This window comes from Ahaetulla prasina, chromosome 2, assembly GCF_028640845.1.
Source record: "Ahaetulla prasina isolate Xishuangbanna chromosome 2, ASM2864084v1, whole genome shotgun sequence".
Classification (NCBI taxonomy): Eukaryota; Metazoa; Chordata; class Lepidosauria; order Squamata; family Colubridae; genus Ahaetulla; species Ahaetulla prasina.
Window position 1 is genome coordinate 93,724,324 of NC_080540.1, and position 22,456 is coordinate 93,746,779.

The window sequence follows — 22,456 nt, forward strand, 5'->3', positions numbered from 1 at the left end:
AAGACTGCAATTTTAATTGAATTATGACAGTATTATGTAATTGAAAACATCTGATGGTAACATTGTACTGGATGTTTATGGTCACTAATATATCTTTATATTAAAACTGTGTTAGAATTATAACCCATTACTTGGAAATAAACCTTAGAAAAAAGATTTAATTCTCAGTAAACAAATCTGCTACTTTATACTACTACATTCTGGCACCTAGAGTTGCTCTGGCAATTGAAGAATCTAATAAATTTCTAAAATAAAATTAATACTCATAAAAATTAAATATGAGTTAAAGATATAACCTATGATATAAGTCTTCAATTAATTCTAATAGCTAAAAATATATTTAAAAAGTTTGACATTTACCAATAAATCTTCAAATTAACCATGGGGATTTGGCTAATGACAAACTGCCTTCATTATTACATGAATAGTGATCCACATAATTTAAAAAGAAGTCAGTTGAAAAAGCTGGTATTAGCGGTGAAATGCACTTAACTTCGCTACTGATTTGGGAATGTGAGCGTGTGCATCCGTGCGCTTGCTATGCTCATGCCTCTTCTGCACATGTCACTAATTACCATGTCACTAACTTAACAACTGCAGTGATTCATTTAACAACTGTGGCAAAAAAGGTAAAGTGAAGAACAACTAACTTAACAACCGACTCAACAGAACCATAGCAACAGAAATTTTGGGTTCAATTGTGATCATAGGATGAGGACTACCTTATTATATCAATTTATATGTAAATCTATTTCATAGTCAGGATTCCAGTACAGTAGCAAATAACATAGTAGCAAACAAAAAAACAAAAAACCCGAAATATAAATAAGAACACAATAAGAACACAGTGGCACCTGAGGGAAGTCATTTTAATCACATAAACACAATAATGCCAAAGAAAACCATAATTACAGGCTTACCCAACCTGTGGGCCTGATGTTTCTCTTTGGGTAAAGCCTAGGGGGGAATATATAATAGCAAATACCTGACTGGTTGATAACACAGAAAAAAAGTCAAACATGCTCTTATTCCAGAATACAGGGCATAGAATAAGGGATTTTAGTTACATAAATGCTAAGCCAAAATGAATTTCATAAGAAGATTCCTAACAATAGAAGCATTTGGATCCTGAAACTGCAAATATCCAACTAGGAGTTGGGTATTCTTCAAATTGAGACTTGTCAACTCTATAGGTAGTCCTCAATTTATGACCCCAGTTGAGTCCAAAGTTTCATTGCTAAACAAGACAGTTTTAAGAGTTTTGCCCCATGTTACAACCTTTCTTACCACAGTTTTTAAGTGAATCATTGCAGTTGTTAAGTTAGTAACGTGATTGTTAAGTGAATCTGGTTTCCCTATTGACTTTGGCTGTCAGAAGATCGTAAAAGGTGGTCACATGACCCCTGGACAGTGCAGCTATCATAAATATGAACCAGCTGCCAAGCATTTGAATTTTGGATCCATGTGGATGCTGCAACAGTCGTAAAGTTGAAAAATGGTCATAAGTCACTTTTTCAGTGCCGCTGTAATTTCAAATAGTCATGAAATGAAAAGTTGCAAGTCAACTTACTTACATACATACATAGAGGAGGTTTTTGTATTGTACTGGACAAAGGGTTAGACTTGATAGCCTAAATGACACTCCCCATCTTTTAATATTCTATTATTGTATCCATTTCCAGTCATGAATTGAACTTTGACTTCCCCTGACAAAAAAAAGCAAACTATTGCACCCCTAATTATACTATATTTTGCAATTTTATAATCCCCAACTTAGAGACTCTAAGGAAATTGCAGATAATCATATACTGGGCCCATTTTCTTTTAATACTAGATCCATCTGCTTGCTTAATAGAAATAATAATAGATGTTCAGTAGGACCAGTATTTTATAATTCAAAACATATATTTCTACAGTCAAACAGCATCTCATTACTTCCCACGTTTCTGTCTTTTGGGTAGTGATGATTTTAAAAGTGCCAGATGGCAAACAAATTATAAACTCTTCTAAACTGGTTCGCTGAATTTAAGAACTACCAGTGTTTATTCTTTATCGGTGCACATTAACATAAAGTTTAACGACATCTGTTTGTATTGAAAATTTGCAAATCTGTTAGGAATGGTGATGGGTCTTTTTTGCAACTGCGCATGAGATTTCTTGTGCTTGATTAGGTAAGTTCATTTAACTGAACAGTTCAAATGTTAATTTATTGCATTCTTATCAATAATTAATCTAGTGGTTTCTGCTGGTGGGTTACCCAGGTAGCATTTGCATGCTATTGTTGAAAGCAGCGGTGCTCTTGATGTGTCTCCACAGCCCTGCTGAGATGGAGCTGATTTTTCCCAGGTGAACTGTGTTGGGATTTCACTGTCATGCTGAGCACCAAAAGCATAAATGCAGCCGCCATCCTTCCCTCAATATTCTTCCCTTCCCTGTTCCACATTCCCTTCCCAGTATGCCTAGCCTCCCCGCTTAGTCAGTGTCACATTCACAGGGCAATCTCAGAACAGCATTTGAATCTGAGATGCTCTCTGGTGAGCCACGCTACTTTCTTCTGCTGGAATGAATGGCAGTTATTTTCCACACGAGAGAATATTTTTGCAACACCACTGAATGAGAGGCAATGTAACATTTGGATAATAAAGGAATAAAAGTGCTATTTACAAAAAGTTAAGCCTGGATCACAGAATCCTAAAATATACAAGTAATCCTCGACATGACCGCAGCTGAGCTCAAAATTTCTATTGCTAAGCAACAATTGTTAAGTCTTGCCCCATTTTATGACCTTTCTTGTCACAGTTATGGCTTTATGACCATCATTTGTGTTGTAAATGTTGTACCTTGATGAAGGTATCTTTTCTTTTATGTACATGAGAGCATATGCACCAAGACAAATTCCTTGTGTGTCCAATCACACTTGGCCAATAAAAAATTCTATTCTATTCTATTCTATTCTATTCTATTCTATTCTATTCTATTCTATTCTATTCCAGTTGTTAAGTGAATCACTGCAATTGTTAAGTTAGTAACAACGTTGTTACGTGAATCTGGTTTCCCCACTGATTTGGGGAAGTGCCAAAAGGTGATCACATGACCCCACTCACTGTCATAAATACATGCCAGTTGCTCAGCATCTGAATTTTGGTCATGTGACCATGAGGATCCTGCAATGGTCGTAAATGTGAAAAAAACGATCGCAAGTCATTTATTTCAGTGCTGTTGTAACTCTGAAAGGTCACTAAACGAATGGTTGTAAATCTAGAACTACCTGCAGTGTATTTAGACTATTCTAGGGTTCTACAAATATCAAAATATTACAAGAATAATTAGCTGTTACATTAAAATAATTTGTGGTGTTTTCTGTTTCCATCTACTCTAAGAACCCTTGCAAATAAATAGAAAATAAGGAATGCATATGCTTTCTGTCAACTGAAGTAATTGGAAAACACACATACACATTTTATTGATTAAGTAAGCAATATATCTACAGTATTATGAATTGTAATATTACAGGAGAGAATTGGACTGAATATGTTACAATTTGGTACTCTCAAGATATATGGTCTTTAATATTTAATTAGTATATTATAATAATATGCAACCAAAACCGGGGGTGGGGTGTCATTTAATGTCATACAATTCTAGAAGCCAGTTAAAATTGTTATTACCTTCTTATAAATTTGTGCAATTTTCTTGTATGGGCTAAGTAAATATCTGGTTCTTCTGGTTCTTTACTTTGAAAAATTGAATAATTTTTCAGTTCTGGCCTTTTTTGCATTTGTTTGAATAGCTTGCTCTTTCACAACAAAAATCAAGCATTTGTTGTTGTTTTTATTATTCCAGTAATAAGCCATTGCCAGTTTTGCATTTATCCACTTTCTCCTTGACCTTTTGTAAAACTGACCTAAGAAAGAACTGCAACTTACCATCTCTTGGTTTATAGCCTTAACTACTAGACCAAATTGACTTTATTAACATTATTAACATAACATAACATAACATCAGAGTTGGAAGGGACCTTGGAGGCCTTCTAGTCCAACCCCCTGCCCAGGCAGGAAACCCTATACCATCTCAGTCAGATGGTTATCCAACATTTTCTTAAAAATTTCCAGTGTTGGAGCATTCACAACTTCTGAAGGCAAGTCGTTCCACTTATTAATTGTTCTAACTGTCAGGAAATTTCTCCTTAGTTCTAAGTTGCTTCTTTCTTTGACCAGTTTCCACCCATTGCTTCTTGTTCTACCCTCAGGTGCTTTGGTGAACAGCCTGACTCCCTCTTCTTATTATTTCATTTAAAATAGCCATCCAGTATAGCCTCTTATTTTGCACAATTGATCTCAAAAAATCTGTAATAAACAATAAAAAAAAATAACTCAAGGGTAGAAAAAATTTTTTTTCTGGAATAGAATGAAGTTAATACCTCCTTAGAACCTGTACTAGGGGAAGAAAATTAACAAAGTGAGAGGTTGTAAGTATAAACATATTTTCTTTACTGTATTTACCTGAAATTAAGACTAATTCCCCTGACATAATTATTTTTACCATGTGAAGTTCAACTTGGGTTCTATGAGTCCCCTATTTTTCAGAGTATAAGATGCACCGGAGTATAAGATGCACCCTAGTTTTGGGGGAGGAAAATAAGAAAAAAGCTGATTGGCAGGTGGATTGGCCTCCAGGAATACTCCAATCAGTTGTTCCCAGAGGTGAATTTTAGCAACAGATTCCTTGGTTGTGAGCTCTGTGCCTTGCTTTTTTTAGCTTTTTTTTCCCTGCCTCTGAAATTCTGTTTCAGAAAAAACTTTTTTTTGCCTCTGAAAGCCTTCAAAACAGAGCTTCAGAAAAAAAGCCCATGAAGCTCTGTTTGGGAGCTTCTTTTCTGAAGCTCTTATTTGGGGGCTTTTTTTCTGAAGCTCCATTTGGGGCTTTTTTTTTTAAACTCCGTGAAGCTCCATTTGGGGCTTTTTTTCTGAAACTCCGTTTCTGATGCTTTTTTCAGCCTCTGAAACCTCCATTTGAGAAGCTGGGCGGGGCTACATTCGGAGTATAAGACTCATCCAGATTTTCACCCTCTTTTTTTGGGGAAAAAGGTGCGTCTTATACTCTGAAAAATATGGTATATTGTACTAACAAATATGAATGTTACTCTCTGTTTACTTCTGCAGGGCATGGAGCAATCTTAACAACAGGACTGTCTTCCCTCTCCATGAATTATGGCACTTTAAAAGCATCTCATCTAAAAGACAAGGTTCATAAGACAATCCCAAATTCTGCACATAACCTTTTGGAATGTACTGCTAGAAGTTGTCCAGAACAGATTAAATTGGTCTTTTTACATCCTAATTTCCTTTCATACAAGAGAAATCCAGAATGCCTTATATTTTCTGTGTCACACAAAATATTCATATTCTTACAGAGCAAATGTAAAAACTTCAAATTTAATGAAGAAATATAACAAAACAAGGAGCATAGGGAAATTGCTTTTCTCATGTTCCCTATTCCAAATTATTAGAAAGTATCTTTATTCACAGCAGAAAAATCCATTGATAATTACTTCAGACAAGTACAAAAATTAAAACCAAGGCCATGTTCAATTCTACAAATGTCATGTTCAGGAACAAAATACCATACAATGTTTTGGTTCATCAACTTCCAAATCTTTTTCCTTTTTTCTTCCTCCTAAATGCAATTGTAAATCTACAAAGCTAAGAAAGGAATAACGATACCTTTTCATCAGTGGTGGGATTCAGCCAGTTCGCACCACTTCGGGAGAACCGGTTGTTAACTTTCTGAGCAGTTTGGTGAACTGGTTGTTGGAAGAAATCATTAAGGCAGAGAACCGGTTGTTAAATTATTTAAATCCCACCAATGCTTTTCATTCTTCTTTCTTTCGCCTCTGTCCTTGTTTGTTTATTCAAAGCCTTAGGTCTAGAGCAAGGGTATCAAAATGGCAGCCTGAGGGCCAGATGCATCACATGCAAGCCACGCCTACCCCAGTTCCGCAATGGCCAAAAGTGCTGTGATACATCATGTGACATCACGTGATGCGAATACTTTTGACACCCATGTTCTAGGGGGGAAAAAACCCTCCTAACATGAAAGCTAAGATAATAAAAGGTAAAGGAGTCCCTGCAGATTTTACTCTGCTAGTCGTTGCCAACCACAGCGGCTGGTGCTCATTTCCATTTCAAGGCCATTGAGCCAGCTCTGCCCAAAGACATTTCTGCAGTCATATGGCCAGCATGATGTCATGGACCACTGTTACCTTCCTGTCAAAGTAATTCCTATTTATCTACTCGCATTTGGATGCTTTTTTTTTTTTCAGGGCAAAATTTTTTATTTTTCCTAATAATTCCCACAATTTGACCAGTGTACAATACAATCACTTATCCAATAATCGATCCTATACTCAAATTATACTCAATCAGGGCTGCTCGACCGCCACTCCCTCCCTTAATCCTTTCTACCCTTCTCATCCTTCTTCGACTTTCCCCACCATCCTTCTCCTCGCTTTCCTACTTCCCCACCTCTTTCCCACTTCTCACTACCATCCTTTCTAACCCTCTATCTTCTCCTTCTTCTTCTCCTCCTATCCTTTCTTCTCCCTCCCTTCTTTCCTACCTACCTGCCTACCTACTTTCTTCCTTCTTTACTCCTCTTTCCTTACCCTTTCCCTTCAGGAGTGGTTACCGAGCAGTCCTGACTTTGCACCATTCCAACTTGTTTAATTCTACCATTATTCCTGTACAATGGCAATCAATCAATTTATAATCATTTGGAAAGCGTTTGGATGCTTTCAAATTGCTAGTTGGCAGGAGCCAGGGTGATGACGAAAACTCGTCTTATTGCGTGGCGATCAGGTTTTGAAACTGGACTCCCAGTTTTACAGCTGACAAGCCCAGTGTGAGCCACCATACTGCCCCAATAATTAAATGATAAATGATCAAAATAAAACACTGTAAAATTATTGTAATTTTAATAATGCAATTATTGGCCATATAATTTACCAATTCTATTTGATGCCAAAGCTACCCCTTATATATATATATTTAGGTATATGTATAGGAAGAAGGCTCTAAGTTACATATTGCCAGGGCAGTTGTTGATCCTGTTTTACCCTCACAATTAGCACTAAAGCATTATACACATTTTCCAGAACTAAAATGTGTCTGGTTTATACAATTAGCAGCATTATGTAGAACATTTTCTCTCATCAGAGCCTTGATGAATGCAGCAAAAAAAATGGATTGGGAATGAAAAGCAAATGTTTCTGACTGGATTCACATATCCCAGTAAGCTATATTTTAGTGTTGTGCGCTATGAATAAATGGAGGATATAGTTCTTGATGTAATCTCTATAATTTCGGTGCTTTAATATTTTACAATCTTTTTACGTTTCTGGTAGACCAATCCAATATATATTAACTCACATATAAATATTATTGATGGGAACCTACTGGTAAATGAATAGACAGAATGGAAATCAAGAACAGAATTTCTTTTCATTTTTTACATAACTTAACATATTAGGTAAATCTAAAACTATTTTATCTAAAATACAAAATAAATTTGACAGTGTGATTTTGATGGCTGAATTCCAGTTTAATTTTAATGACTAAATTTAAATGAAAATTGAACACATAGAGTCCCTAATTTACTTCTTTAGAGCAGCCTTACTCCATGTAAATCCCTAACGTACACTGATAAGTTGGGAGCTTTATGCTGAAATTATTTCCCTAACAGTAAGAGTGAAAAGAAAGATAACTTCATGCTGCATTGTATCAATAACACCATCATTTTTCTAGTTACAAAATGAATATACTAATTCAATTATCTTATGATAAGTACCCAGTTTATGAGGTTCCTTTTATGTACAGTCTAATCAATAATTTTAAACAAGTCACTTTTTATATACTAGTATATATTCAATATATGTGCTGAGTAGCTTCTGAAGACCTACACACACACACACATTCACACAGAGGGAATGCAGGCTGATTATAACAGCAGAGTGATTAGCATCTTGAAATTAAGGCAATTCTAACATGAAAGACAGAGAAAGAGAATTGGCATCATTAGGATGCAAATAGCACAAGAACATTAGCAACCCCCTAAATGCAAGTAATAAAAATAAGCAGCTAACACAAAATTAGAGTCAATAGTTCCCCTTAATAAAAAAAAAATCACAGTTACATAAAGAATTGAATTAACTGTTAATGTATTCTTTCAGGGTGAAATGTTTGAGATTAAGTACTGAACAGAAAATTGTTAATTGCAATAATATCTAACTGTGCACCTTAACATGATATTATGTACTAACAAATATGCATTAAAAATACCAAATCTCATCTGCCAAATTACAAATTATAGCCAGCATATAAACTGTGGGGATAGGAATGGTTGTGAAGTACTGAAAAGATGGCTTGAAATTGTACACAAAAAAATTATCTTGAGCTTCTAATACAAGCAGAGATATATTTTAATTATATTCCAATACAAAATCTGAACCTGATATTACTGACTGTGTGAAATCCTAGTTTAAATCTAGAAAGACAGACACTTTCCAGAGAACACAGGAGCCTAGCATTTTTATCTTACTCTTTTTCTTAATATATGACTTGCTTAGTTATAGGGTCCACTTGTTTTTGTATTGTGTTTGCCAAGTTCTTACACCGAAGCTCGTCCAAGCATATTATGACGATGGGTTTTTGTTTTTCAGTCAGTTTGTTCTAGAGCAAGGGTCTCCAACCTTGGCAACTTTAAGACTTGTGGACTTCAACTCCCAGAATTCTGGGACTCTGGGAGTTGAAGTCCACAAGTTTTAAATTTACCAAGGTTGGAGACCCCTGTTCTACAGCTTGGTGTTGATTTGTGCTGAGAAGGAGTATCTATGCCACTCCTTCTCAATTGGCTTCAGTATCTATGGAAAGCTACAACCAAAGTCTTTCTCATCCTAGCCCAGAGCCTTAATTACACCACCATACTGGCTCTCAAACCTAGCATTTTTCTAATAACAAAAATAAATAAATACATTAAAAATAAAACAAAAAGAAACAAACAAAAAAAATCAAAGACCAGACTCAATGGATCACTGGGTGTTTTTCTGACACCAGTTTTCTACATTTTTATGTTTCAGAGGAAGAGAATACAACTTTCAGTATGAAGCATGCCATAAGTTTAAATCAGTTTTACAATCTGCAGGTTTTCTAATTGATGTAGTCTCTCTACTTTTTAATGAATAAGCAAAAAGTATTAAACCTGAAGGATCATGTACACAACTACAACAAAGTTGATAACATGCCTGGTTATAATTACTATGATTTTGAAAGAATTCTGCTGATCGTTCTGTTCAAGTATATGTTGCTTCCTAGGGGAAGACAGATGTACTTAGATAAACTGCATAACTTTTCACAGAAGTACAGCATGCAATTTCTTTTTTCTCCCATCATCCTTAAGATTTCAGGATCAGATTTGTCAAATCAGTTCCTTGATTGAAGCAATAATAACCAGCATTTACATTACTGTGAGAAATGGTCTCTGCATGTTCACTTGCCAAAAAAAAAAAAAAATCCTTTAGCAACAGATTTGGCATGAACAAAAGAGCTAGAACAAGTTTTAAATAAGTTCAAAATGTTTTGAACATGCTTCTATAGTTTCTATGGAAATACCAGTTGTTACCAAAGAGACTATACAAAGTTATAGCTGAGAGCACTGTGTTAGCTAGAGCAATATTGCAGAACTTGTCAAATTACTTTCTTGTCATAATTATAGATCCTATGTTTTCAGGACTTCCAGTTCTGAATCGAAGTGGTAACTGTGATGTACAATTACTAAGGCCAATAGGATATGTATTATCATGTTAACCTGTGCACCTTTTTCTAGTTTACCTTCTTTTTGCCAGAAGAATTCCTAGAGCTAAGTTGTATTTCTCATTAGTATTTCCAGCGTTTGACTGTCAATATAACTCTCACTCTTTTATATGTACTGTATATGACACAAACATTTCTAGCATATTGTTGTTTAGATCCACTGAGAGGTATATCATTAATCATGGGAGATTCTTGAACTCACAGTGAAACAAAAATACATTTATCAACATTATCTTTCATTGCTGCCATTATTGACCTTTGGAGAAATCAAGACTAATCCTAGTCAGTAAATTATTTTAGTTCTAAGTTTGCACATCTGCAGCCCTACAGCACATTTTTATCCCATTAAACTTAGCAAATAATACCAATATGTTCTAATCTAAATTTGTTCAAGAAACTGGAACTGAATATTAAAGAGTCAAACCATATATATATATATCTCCATTCCCAGGTCCTGGATAATTAACTCAATGTTATATTTCAAAACAGGATCCTAATTAAAATTCATGTTGGTGATGAAATTTAAAAACGTAAGAACAGGCAACTCTTGTTATATGAAAAAATGTCTAAAATGTCTAAATTAAAAGATTTAAAAAATTGATATGCTAAGTGTTTCTCAGACAGGAAAAAATAGCTTGATGTACACAACATAAAACAATTTCAGTCCAATATTTATTTTACCTTGATCAAAAGGCTTGTTTGGATTCCAGTTTCTGAAATAATCATCCTAAATGAAAAAAGATGGATATAATTAAATTACATTTTAAGCATTCTTTTACTCATACGCATGCCTGAACACATGATCTAATGCAGGGCTATCAAACTCGTGGTCACACCCATGCGAAAGGGGAAAAAGTCCCGATACGTCACGAGACGATGCTGTGATGACACAAGTTTGACACACCTTATCTAATGTGTATATATTTATTTATTTATTTATTTATTTATTTTGTCACAACATCATACAAAAAGATTATATAGTATATACACATATAAACATATATAGGAAGAAGAAAAGAAAAACAATAGGACAGGAACGGTAGGCACGTTTGTGCGCTTATGCACGCCCCTTATGGTCCTCTTAGGAATGGGGTGAGGTCAATAGTAGAAAGTTTTTGGTTAAAGCTATTAGGATTATGGGAAGAGACCACAGAGTCAGGTAAAGTATTCCAAGCACTGATGATTCTGTTGCAGAAGTCATATTTTCTGCAATCTAGATTAAAGCGGTTTACATTAAGTTTAAATCTATTGGTTGCCCTTGTATTATTGCAATTAAAGCTGAAGTAGTCTTTGACAGGAAGGACATTACAATAGATGATTCTGTGAGTTAAACTTAGGTCTTGTGGAAGGCGACGGAGTTCCAGGTTTTCTAAGCCTAGGATTTCAAGTCTGGTGGGATAAGGTATTTTGTTGTTTTCAGAGGAATGGAGAACTCTTCTTGTAAAATATTTCTGGACACGTTCAATTGTATTGATGTCAGAGATGTGGTGAGGGTTCCAAACAGGTGAGCTGTATTCTAGAATTGGTCTAGCAAATGTTTTATATGCTCTGGTTAGTAGTGTGGTGTTTTGGAAAAGAAGCTACGCAAAATTAGGTTTACAACTCTTAGAGCTTTTTTTGCTATGTAGTTGCAGTGGGCTTTGGCACTTAGATCATTTGACATGAAAACTCCAAGGTCTTTAACGGGATGGGGGTCGTCTGTAAGGTAATGTCCATCTAGTATGTACTTAGTTTTAGAGTTCTTTTTTCCTATATGTAAGACTGAGCATTTGCTGGTTGAAATTTGGAGCTGCCAATTTTTAGACCAAGCGGTTAGATGGTCAAGGTCGTTTTGAATGATAGAAGTGTTGTCTGTGGTGTTAAATAGTTTGACATCGTCAGCAAAGAGAACACAATTACTTGAGATATGGTCACAAAGATCATTAATGTATAGAATAAAGAGTGTTGGTCCAAGGACGCTGCCTTGAGGAACGCCACTCTTGACAGGAACAGGATTTGATAAAGCATTGCCAATTTTGACCACTTGTTGTCTGTTAGACAGAAAAGCAGATATCCATATATGCAAAACCATTAACATATCCTCTTAACAAAGAACTATTTATTAGATTTTATCAAATTTTGCCCTTCTAATGGGCAGCACCTGAATGTTCTTTCAAACTATTCCATAACAAACTTTAAATGATTAAAAGGCATGTATTGAGTTATGAACAATAGTACTCTCCTATGAAGGGATGAATCTGTTCTCATTTGAACTTTACATCATTGAGCCAATATAAGCATTAGCCATTTCCATTAAGGGTATTATTAACTTTTTATTATTCTTAGTCATTACAGTATTTATCAGATGTGATCATGTTTGATTTTCCCTGACATAATTACTTGGGGAAATAGGGATAGAGGTATGCCATTTTACGTTTCTTAAGAATAGAAGATAATTAAAAGGAGAAAATGGCTGCCAACACTACAATGGATGTGTTGGATATAAGATTAGATAACATGAGCTGACTTTGGAAGAACAGGGTTTTTAACCTTGCTGATTGTTTCATTAAATTTAATTTTTGTAATTCCTAAATTGGATTTCACTCTTTCCTATCCCTGACTTTCAGGTAAATCCTTCTTTTCCCTTGAAATCATCCTGGGTTTTTTCTCCCCCTCATTTTTCCTTCCTGGCCTGGAGCATTCCTTCTGTTTTTTTGTTGAATCTACTTTAGAAACAGTATGGAAAGCCTGTAATTGTATAAACTGTGCATTTCTGTCTATGGGAGAAAGAATGCTTGCTATATATAGGTCAATTCACTTTATAAAGGGCTCACCTTATTTTATTAGCAATGAATTTAATTATGTTTAAATTTTTGTTTTTGGTTTTTGCTCTGCCATTACTCAGGGGTATGATGATAGATATATGATCTGGATAGGCATATACATATATATTTATTGGAGATAATTGTCCAAGTCAGTCTTAAGCCAAAGTTAAAGTTGGCAGTTCTATATAGAAAACTGGAGAATCTGAATTTTGCCCAGAAAACAGTTTTCATCCATAGGAATGAAGAAATACAGTATGTATTAAAAATGTATTTGACAATTTAAATATTAGAAAAGGAATACAAAATCTACTATGATAGAAAGGTGTGAAATAGTTTTAATTGACAAGGAGGCAATTACAGTGAAGACTATGCAGCTCATGCAAGTAGTTTACTCACACTGAGCAGTAAAGCTACCGAGCCTTGAGTTCATCTTGCCATTTTCTAATTAAAGGACAAAATGAAAGAGTGATCTTAAAAAGGTTAGTCATCATAAAGTTTTACAATGCAAGAGAATAAATTACTTGCATGACCATACCAAAAATATTATCAAGAATAACTCTAATAAGCTCTAATTTCTCCTCCATAAATTAAAATTATACATATTTATTACATCTTTTATTGTGTAAACTATCCATTTCTTAAATCATCTAAACTGAGAATTGTAAAGGAACAAAAAAGCTTCAGGTTTTTATGGTTTCAGAGCATATGGAAGCTTATACATTTTAGGAACACAGAAACAATGAATATTTCACCAGCCAAAGAACTGTAGTTTTTTTCCCCTGAAGATTCATGCATACTAACTCTAACATAAAGATTTTATTTATTTATTTATTTATTTATTTATTTATTTGATTTCTATACCGCCCTTCTCCCGAAGGACTCAGGGCGGTGTACAGGCAAGAATAAAACAGACGGTACAATATACAAATTTAAAATGCAGTTAAAAAACTTATTTTAAAATTGGCCTGAGAAGTAAAATATATAATAAGCTAAAAAAACTATTTAAAATTAATTTCTAAGAATTTAAAAATTTGTTAAAATCAATTTAAGTCAGCCCCGCGCGAATAAAAAGATGTGTCTTCAGTTCGCGACGGAATGTCCGAAGGTCAGGTATTTGGCGTAAACCCGGGGGAAGTTCGTTCCAGAGGGTGGGAGCCCCTACAGAGAAGGACCTTCCCCTGGGGGCCGCCAGCCGACATTGCTTGGTGGACGGCACCCTGAGAAGTCCCTCTCTGTGAGAGCGTACGGGTCGGTGGGAGGCATGTGGTAACAGCAAGCGGTCCCGTAAGTACCCAGGCCCTAAGCCTGGTTCTCTGAAGATAACTTCAGAGAAGTATGATTTCATGACAAATTTGAAAAGAACGTCATAACACAGAAAAAATTGGCATAGCAATAAAATATTCATTATTGATTTTTTTTCCAAAACACAAATATTATTTGTGCTGACAATGAGAGAAATTACAGATGAGAATTAAATCATAGTAATAGGAAACATAGAGAATACAATAAAGATAAAATCATGTCAAATATATAGCATTTAACTATTATATTATACAGTATCATATATTCCTGCAAAATGATTTAGTACAGCATCATTTATAAGCTCAGTTCTCAGTATGATCAGTGAATTGATTCTATATGTATTTGAATACTATTATGATAGAAAATGCTTATTCACAGTTGGGCCGTGTCCAAATATTTCAGATTAGGAACATATGAATGCTATAAATGAATTCCTTCTTTCCATCACAATCTCCAATCTATGGAAATGGAACTTGACTGAATTTTTTTCAGCTGAATATTCCTATACTAAATATGATTAAATTAATATAGCTAAATCAGCATCCAAAATTACAGGGGAGAATTCTATAAAGATTCAGTTGTATAGGTGTTTACTCAAATTGTGAACTCAATCATTTTTGCAAATCAAATTGGGTGTTTGATTCAAAACATTGAATCTGATGATTTGATCTTGTTACAGTTCCAAAAAAATTTTTTTTTGAAGTTAGATGGGCTGCAATTTAAAAAAATAATTATAACAATAATAAAAATTGCTTATTCAATACCTTGAATTATTAATCCAAATCCAATTATGATTTTTTTTAAAACCAGAACACCTCTTAAGTTGAAACCATGAAAATCTCACAACTACTTAACCATTTCATTCAAATCATAGCTGGTGACACATCCTTAGCTTAAATGTATTTCAGAGAAGCATGTTTCTGGATGTGAGAAACTTTCCTTGCAAAAAAGAAATGAGCATAGACAACTAATGTATAGCAAGTGTCACTGAGAAAGGTCAAAGGACCGTTGATAAAGATAACAGGATTGCTCATTAAGTTATCTGGCATTATATGTCCAGACGCCGGGTTAAGTTTCCTGAAAACTTACCTAAGCTAGATTCTGGCATTTTTCTGAACTATGCAGTGCCCAAAGATTCACAAAATCTCTGACTTCTCTCTAAAATAAAGTTAGCATCCTCTAGGAACATGAACTTTACATTTAGAGTCCAGAGTTTAATTAAAAATATACACAATTTAAAGTAATCCAAAGCATACAGACATGCAATAGTTTCTAAAAGTATGAATTAAATGTAGCAGATCTTAATTAGATGAGATTTTTTTCAGGGGAATTCAGCTTGGTTGCTGAGTTACTGAATTTTGGGTTGAGCTACTGTATTAAACATGATCGACATAATAAGTTATGCATGATTAATCACGTGTAATCTTATTTCTGCAGAAGAGTTGAAAACATTAATTTGTCTTTTAAAAATATATAATAAGTATATAACTTTATCAGAAATGAGAATGCAAGTTTAAATAAATAACAGCTCAATGTCACATATGCAGTCATCATTTCATAAAAGGCACAGACAGGTGGGAGATAACAAATTAAACATTTTAGGATACCAAAAAGTAGAATAGAATGAAATATTCAACACAATGTAGGATATTTTTTTTTTAAAAAAATGGTTCAGTATTTATATAAATAAGAAAACATACCTCAACCTCCTGATCACGTAAGCATAATAAATAAGAGGAAACAAAAGAATTATATTAAATTATGTGAAACTTTCAGCTTTTTATCTAGCAATAATACACGAGCAGATATATTCCATGCAATGGATAATTTGAAATCTGAAGATGTAAGTGTATTTAGATATACAGTACATTTAATACACAAATTTAATACATACACATTCTTCTTCAGTAAACCTTCTACACCAATCGAAAATATATGCTAGCTTCCAAATTCATGGCAAATATTGCATTAGGTGCAAGAAATCTGGAGTCAAGATTAAGTCCAAAAAAAGTAGAAGTTTATTCCATGTTACTTCTGTAAAACAATCTGAACTACTAATAATCAAGGCAAATTGGGAGTAGATAAGAGTCAACGGAATTCCAGCAGGGCTGGAATTCAATCTCTTGTGGGTGTGAAGGGACTCCAAACTGATGACATGCTTGACCCCTCCCTTGGGCTCAACCTGGTCATATCCTACTTCTTGTAAATTCTGTTCCAAGCCATCTAATAAGGTTCTATTTTAAGGTGCTATTATCCAAGCATATATACTGTATATTCATATTCCTAAGCAAAATTATGTTGAACTATCACACACAACTTTTAAAAGACCATAGAACAACATAGTTGAAAAGCTTAGAAAATAGCAAAACTGAACAATTATTTCACATAGTCAAAAATAATAAAAGTTAGAAAGAGCCCTCTAGACCCTCCGATCCAATCCTCTACTCAGTACAAATCCAAATTTTCTAGACAGAGGTCTTTGCTTGAACTCATAAGCATTCTAGGTAAATTGTTCATTTATTTATCAAATTAATATAGCTGCACATCTCACTGAAGGTGACTCTGGGCAGTGCACAACAAATGGGTAAATACACAAATAAAAACCACAGATACAAATATATAAAAATTGCATTAACAATAAATATACAAATCCTAAGTGAAAAGGGGTAAAAAATAAAAACATAGCCAGATCAGCAATAGAACTAGCTAAACATGGAGCCCCTGGGAGTTCTAAGCCTGATAACATACCCAGGTAGAGATATATAATTAGTTATTATCCACATACTGATGATAACTCACACAATGGCAAGGATGAGTTCACTCAGTTGCCTCATGTAGATATTTAAAAGGAGAGGAGAAAGCAGTGAACACTGTGGCAAACTGCAAAGTAGGAACCAAGGGTGAGACCTCTTCTCCCCAGATATCATTGGCTGGAACTGACCCCAAAGGAAGGAGGCAGAGCAAATAACACAATGCACCCACCTGAAAATCTCTGAGCCAATCCATAAATATAACATGGTCAATTGTATCAAAAGCTGAAGAGAGGTGAAGTAGGACAAGGGTAGATACAAAACCCCCATTCCATCCATATCAGATGTCATCCAAAAGTGTGACCAATTTTCATCCCATAGTTAGGTCTGAATCCTAACTGAAAGGATTCAAATAATCCATTTCCTCCACAGTCCTCTGAAGCTAATGTGCAATAACTTTATCACCTTCCCCAAAAGGGAGGTGAAATATTGGATCAAAATTGTTTAGTATAGCAGGATTCAGTGGCTTCTTGAGGACTGGGGGACGAATGAAGGTTTTTTTAAGAATGGAATACCCTTCCGTTTAAAGAATTAATCATTGTCAGAATCCACTAACCCTGGCAGAACATGGCTCTAAAGAGCAGGTGGCTGAGCTCACAGTTCTGAGGACCAAGTCAACATTCTCAGATCAAACAGGTTCCAACCAATCCCAAATAACCGGGCAAAACTTTACCACAGGCATCTCCTCTGGACCTCTAACAAGGCCAGTATCCAATTGGGAATAAATCTGAGAAATGTTTTCTGACAGATGCTGCAGAAATTCTTTCACATGTCCCATAAGAGATTCTCCACACCCACTTTATTCAAGAGAGTTCATATTGCTTGCTGAGTGCCAATAATCCACTTGTTATTTTTCTCCCATTTCATCTCCTTAAAGTTTTCAGTAAACCAGGGGTGAAATGCTACCAGATCGGGCGAGTAGGTAGCGGAGATTGGGGCTGGTTCAGAGAGCCGGTAGCAATTTCTGGCTGGCCACACCCCCGAACCAATCTGCAGCCCGCAGCCATGTGTGAAGGCAGGCAAGTAGAAGCCCATGTGGAAGGCAGAAACTGAGGAAAGCATGGCAGGGCTGCAGGGAGAGGATCTACAAGGTAAGCCAATGCTGGAAGTGGGGGGGAGGGAGACTCACTGTGCTCAGCCTCGGGGGGGGGGACCTGCAAAGGCTCGCTTGCCTTTTGGGCATGGCGCACTCAGCTTTTGCACTTGGCTTCTGTGGGGCCTTTGGGTGGCTGCCATCCACTTGCCTCCCCCCTCCCCCGCATCCAGCCCATGGAGAACGCGCTGCTTCTGGGCCAAGCCACCCATCTTCGGGTCCCTGAAAGGCAGAGTGTGCTCTGCCGCTGCTGCTCTGTTGGCACCGTGGCCGCACAGGAAAATTCCCCAGCGCAGCGCAGTTCTGGGATGGCAGGGGAGCCCAGGCAAGCTCTGCCGCCGCCACTGCTGCTGGGAGCATCCATGTGCACAGCACAGTTCCAGGATGGCAGGAGAACCCAGGCAAGCTCTGCCGCACCGCGCTGCTGCCGGGATCATCCACATGGGGAAAACTCCCCAGCAGAGCGCAATTCTGGGATGGCGAGGGAGGCCAGGCAAGCTCTGCTGCTGCTGCCGCTGCCACTGTTGCTGCTTCCAGGAGCGTCCAAGCAAGAAAACTCCCCGGGAAGGCTCTGTTTAGACCAGGTTGTGCGTGTGAGTGTGTGTGTGTGTTTGCATGTGTGAAAGAGAGTGAGAGACAGAGAGAAAGAGAGACAGTAGAAAGAAAAAGGAAGGGAGAGAAAGAGACAAGAGAAAGAAAGAAAGAAAGAAAGAAAGAAAGAAAGAAAGAAAGAAAGAAAGAAAGAAAGAAAGAATGCTAGCTAGCTTATGACCACAATTGTGCCCCAAATTTTGGTTGCTAAGCAAGTTTCACCACATTTTACCATTTGGCCACACCCACCATGTCACACCACCACCAAGCCACACCCACCAAGCCACACCCACAGGACCGGTAGCAAAAAAAAAAATAGATTTCACCCCTGCTGTAAACCATAGAGAGTGACAGGATACATGAGAAAAAAGAGATTGCATTGTTGCAATCTGATCCAAAGCCTCAACTGCCACCTTATTCCAAATGACAATCAAGTTTTTCAATGGACCATATCACAGGTCCATTAGACAGGAATAACCTCTATCTCCTTCTGAAGCTGCTCTGGGATCACCAGTCAACAGAGGTAGACCAATCTAATACTTCCAGCGTTCTTGCAATAGATGGTGGCAATAGATAATCCTACAGAAATCAGGGCATGATATGACTGTGACAAAGGAGGCATCAAAAGGTTCCTCATTTTAGATCACATTGCCACTGCCCTGATAGGAAGAAAAAATCCAGACTATGATCACTGTGTCAAGTAGTGCTCTGGATAATTTAGGATAGGTTCATTGCTCCAATGGGAACACCTAAGCTATCTCAGATCCCATTCCTAGGGAAGTTAAATTAAAGTCCTCCACCGTCAACCCCAAAATGGTGTCAAGTAACTTAGGCAGGGATGTTGCTGTGTAGCAGAAAGATTGGTAACAATCCCAAATGCTCTCTAGAGTCCACCTTAATGAATAGGCTTTCACAAATGGGGACCTATAGGGCAGGGCCCCTGAAAGTTCTAAGACATTGTCTGACTAGAATTTTTAAATTTTAACTTTGGTTTTAACGGGGTTTTTATTATTTTTATTGCAATTTTTAATATTTGGCCTTATTTAATAAGTTTTTTAAATTGGTGTTTTATTTTGTATTTATATGTATGTTTTTATTAGGCTGTAAACCGCCCTGAGTCCCTCGGGAGATAGGGCGGTATAAAAATATGATTAAATAAATAAATAAATAAATAAATGATAACAATCACCACACCTCTGCTCCCTGACCTGAAGTCTCGGCTGATGCCATACTAAAAAACATGGCTGGGCAAATTTCAGCAACTTCCCATATCCAGTTCTCACTAATATATGCTAGGTTGGCTTTCTCATCCATGTTCAAATCATGAATGAGGGAAGCTTTGCTACAGACTGACCTGGCATTCAAAAGCAGCAGCCAGATGTCAGGACCATTGAAGATTAATTCAACTTTCAGGACTGATATCAAGAAGCTGGAACATGAGGCCATTTCCAGACAGCAGTCCCTCTGTCTCTAGGAGTGGCCCACTCCTTCTCCCCCTCCACTCATAATTCCATGCCTGAACTGTTCTTCCTGCTAGGAATCTGTTTTCCTGTAACTTCAATTTATTATTCCACATGCTGCACTCAGGGACCAAACAGTTCTTGACTTTCTTCTGTGTCACATACATTCAGATATCTGAATAGTCCTATCAAATCCTCCTGTGTCTTCTCAATGCTAGACAGCTCCTTAAATTTATCTTTGTAAGACTTCTATTTCTAATAGTGTGATTATCCCCTTTGGCATTTGATAATCCTGTTTCAGTTGATATAACTTGTTCTTGAATATGAGGTCCAGAACAACACATAGGACTCAAGTCTGAATTTTACAAAAGCAGATTAAAATAAAACTATTATTTCCTGTGATTTGGAAACTATAGGTTTATTGTAATGGGTTTTTTTGTAGCAGTAACACACTTTTTCATTTGCATTACTACCAAGCACATATTCCCCATCCTAGACCAGTGCTTTTAATTTCTCTTTTCTAACTAAAGAACATTGCTTTTGTTAATTTTCTCAGACATGTCATGTTCTCAATTTTAAAAGCTGTTGTACAATTGTCTCTTGTTCTCAGCAACAACATAAACCTGAACCTTTGTAGTACTAAATCCTATACTCCATTCAAGATTTATTCTTGAATGAGGATTGCTGTTTTTGTTATCAACACGACCTTGCTAGATAGCCTGAACTAATCACTTTATGCATATATACAGAGTCCATTATGGAATAAAGAAAAGCCAATGAATTTTCCACTGTCGTCTTTTCTGGACTACAGTAAAGAAAATACATTGATCCTTATGGATCTTATTCTTAAGGGCACACATTCCTTTTAGTCACCTACAGTAGGACTGGTTTAGGGAGCCAAAACAACCTTTTGACTTATTTATTTATTTTATTTATTTATTTATTAGATTTTTATACCGCCCTTCTCCCGAAGGACTCAGGGCGGTGTACAGCCAGAATAAGAACAAAATATATACAATTTAAAACAACATTTAAAAAGAGCAAATTTTAAAGGCTGATTATTAAAATTTAGATTTAAAATTTAAAAAATATTAAGAATACCCAATTAAAATTCATCAATAATTATGCCAGTCCCGCTTTAATGAATAAATATGTTTTGAGCTCACGACGGAAGGTCCGAAGATCAGGCACTTGACGCAGGCCAGGGGGAAGTTCGTTCCAGAGCGTCACTGCCCCCACAGAGAAGGCCCTACTCCTGGGGGCCGCCAGCCGACACTGTTTGGCGGATGGCACCCTGAGGAGACCCTCTCTGTGAGAGCGTACGGGTCGGTGGGAGGCAAAGGGTAACAGCAGGCGGTCTCGTAAGTACCCGGGTCCTAAGCCATGGAGCGCTTTAAAGATAGTTACCAGAATCTTGAAGCGCACCCGAAAGACCACAGGAAGCCAGTGCAAGCTACGGAGCAGCGATGTCACGTGGGAGCCACGAACGGCTCCCGTTACTACTCGCGCAGCCGCATTCTGGACTAACTGCAGCCTCCGGGTGCACCTCAAGGGCAGCCCCATGTAGAGAGCATGTAGAGAGCATTGCAATAATCCAGCCTAGACATAACCAGAGCGTGAGTGACCGTGCATAACTTCTGCTAAACTGTAAGAGACCATAGTAAGATCATAAGGAGGACATAATTAACCTCTCCGTTTTTCACCTGAGGAAGCCAGAGTTGTCCAAAAGCATTTCCATGGTCATGTGGCCAGCATACACCAAGGCACCTGGAATGCTATTACCTTCCAACTGAATTTTACCTATTTATGTACTCACATTTGCATGTTTTCAGACTGCTAAGTAGGCAGGAGCTGGGGCAGAAACACTCCGCCTTCCGGGGGCATCTTACTCCCATTCCCACTGATCTTGAGCTGCTAGGGACTGTAACTGTAGAACTAGGGCCAGATGAAAACTTTTGCATTAGAGGAAAAGAGCAGGAAATAAATAAAAAGTAATAAATAAAAGGTTAAAAATCAAAAACACCCCTCCTGCCATTTTCATTATTTCAGAGGAACTCTGGTCATTCTCACCACCATCATAATAACACAAAATCAATTTTTTGTCTAGCCTAAGAATAAAATATTTTAGTTAAATTTTAATCGGTTTTTAATCGGTTTTTTACCGTTTTAGTGATTCGGCTATGAGAATATTTAGTTTTAATTGGGTTTTATATTGCTTATTTATTAGATTGTCTTATTTTAATATGCCTGTGAACCGCTCTGAGTCCTATGGGAGATGGTGCAGTATAAAAGTATGATTAATAAATAAATAAAATAAAAAAAATTGATAAAAATCAATACTCTTGTATTATATAATGTTACCTGAAACTGAAAGCACAACAGTTCAATAGTGTTCTTAATACTCTTTCCTCTCCCTACATTTCAAATTTAGCTCATTAAGATTTAGTCACTAGAGGGCTTCTGGGTGGCGCCATCTTTCTCGCTGGGTGCCAATTTATGGCACTCCGCATTGAATACCGTAAAAGCCGGA

General features: G+C 36.5%; 1 protein-coding gene across 3 annotated transcripts in view; it reads right to left on the minus strand.

The window, feature by feature from the left end:
- Positions 1-22,456, minus strand: part of SPOCK1 (SPARC (osteonectin), cwcv and kazal like domains proteoglycan 1) — a 617,584-nt gene that overhangs the window by 409,364 nt on the left and 185,764 nt on the right. For all 3 annotated transcript variants that reach the window (XM_058170294.1, XM_058170293.1, XM_058170295.1), the window contains exon 3: positions 10,548-10,593. In XM_058170294.1, coding sequence (XP_058026277.1) covers positions 10,548-10,593 — 46 coding nt within the window. The remainder of the gene's footprint in view (positions 1-10,547; positions 10,594-22,456) is intronic.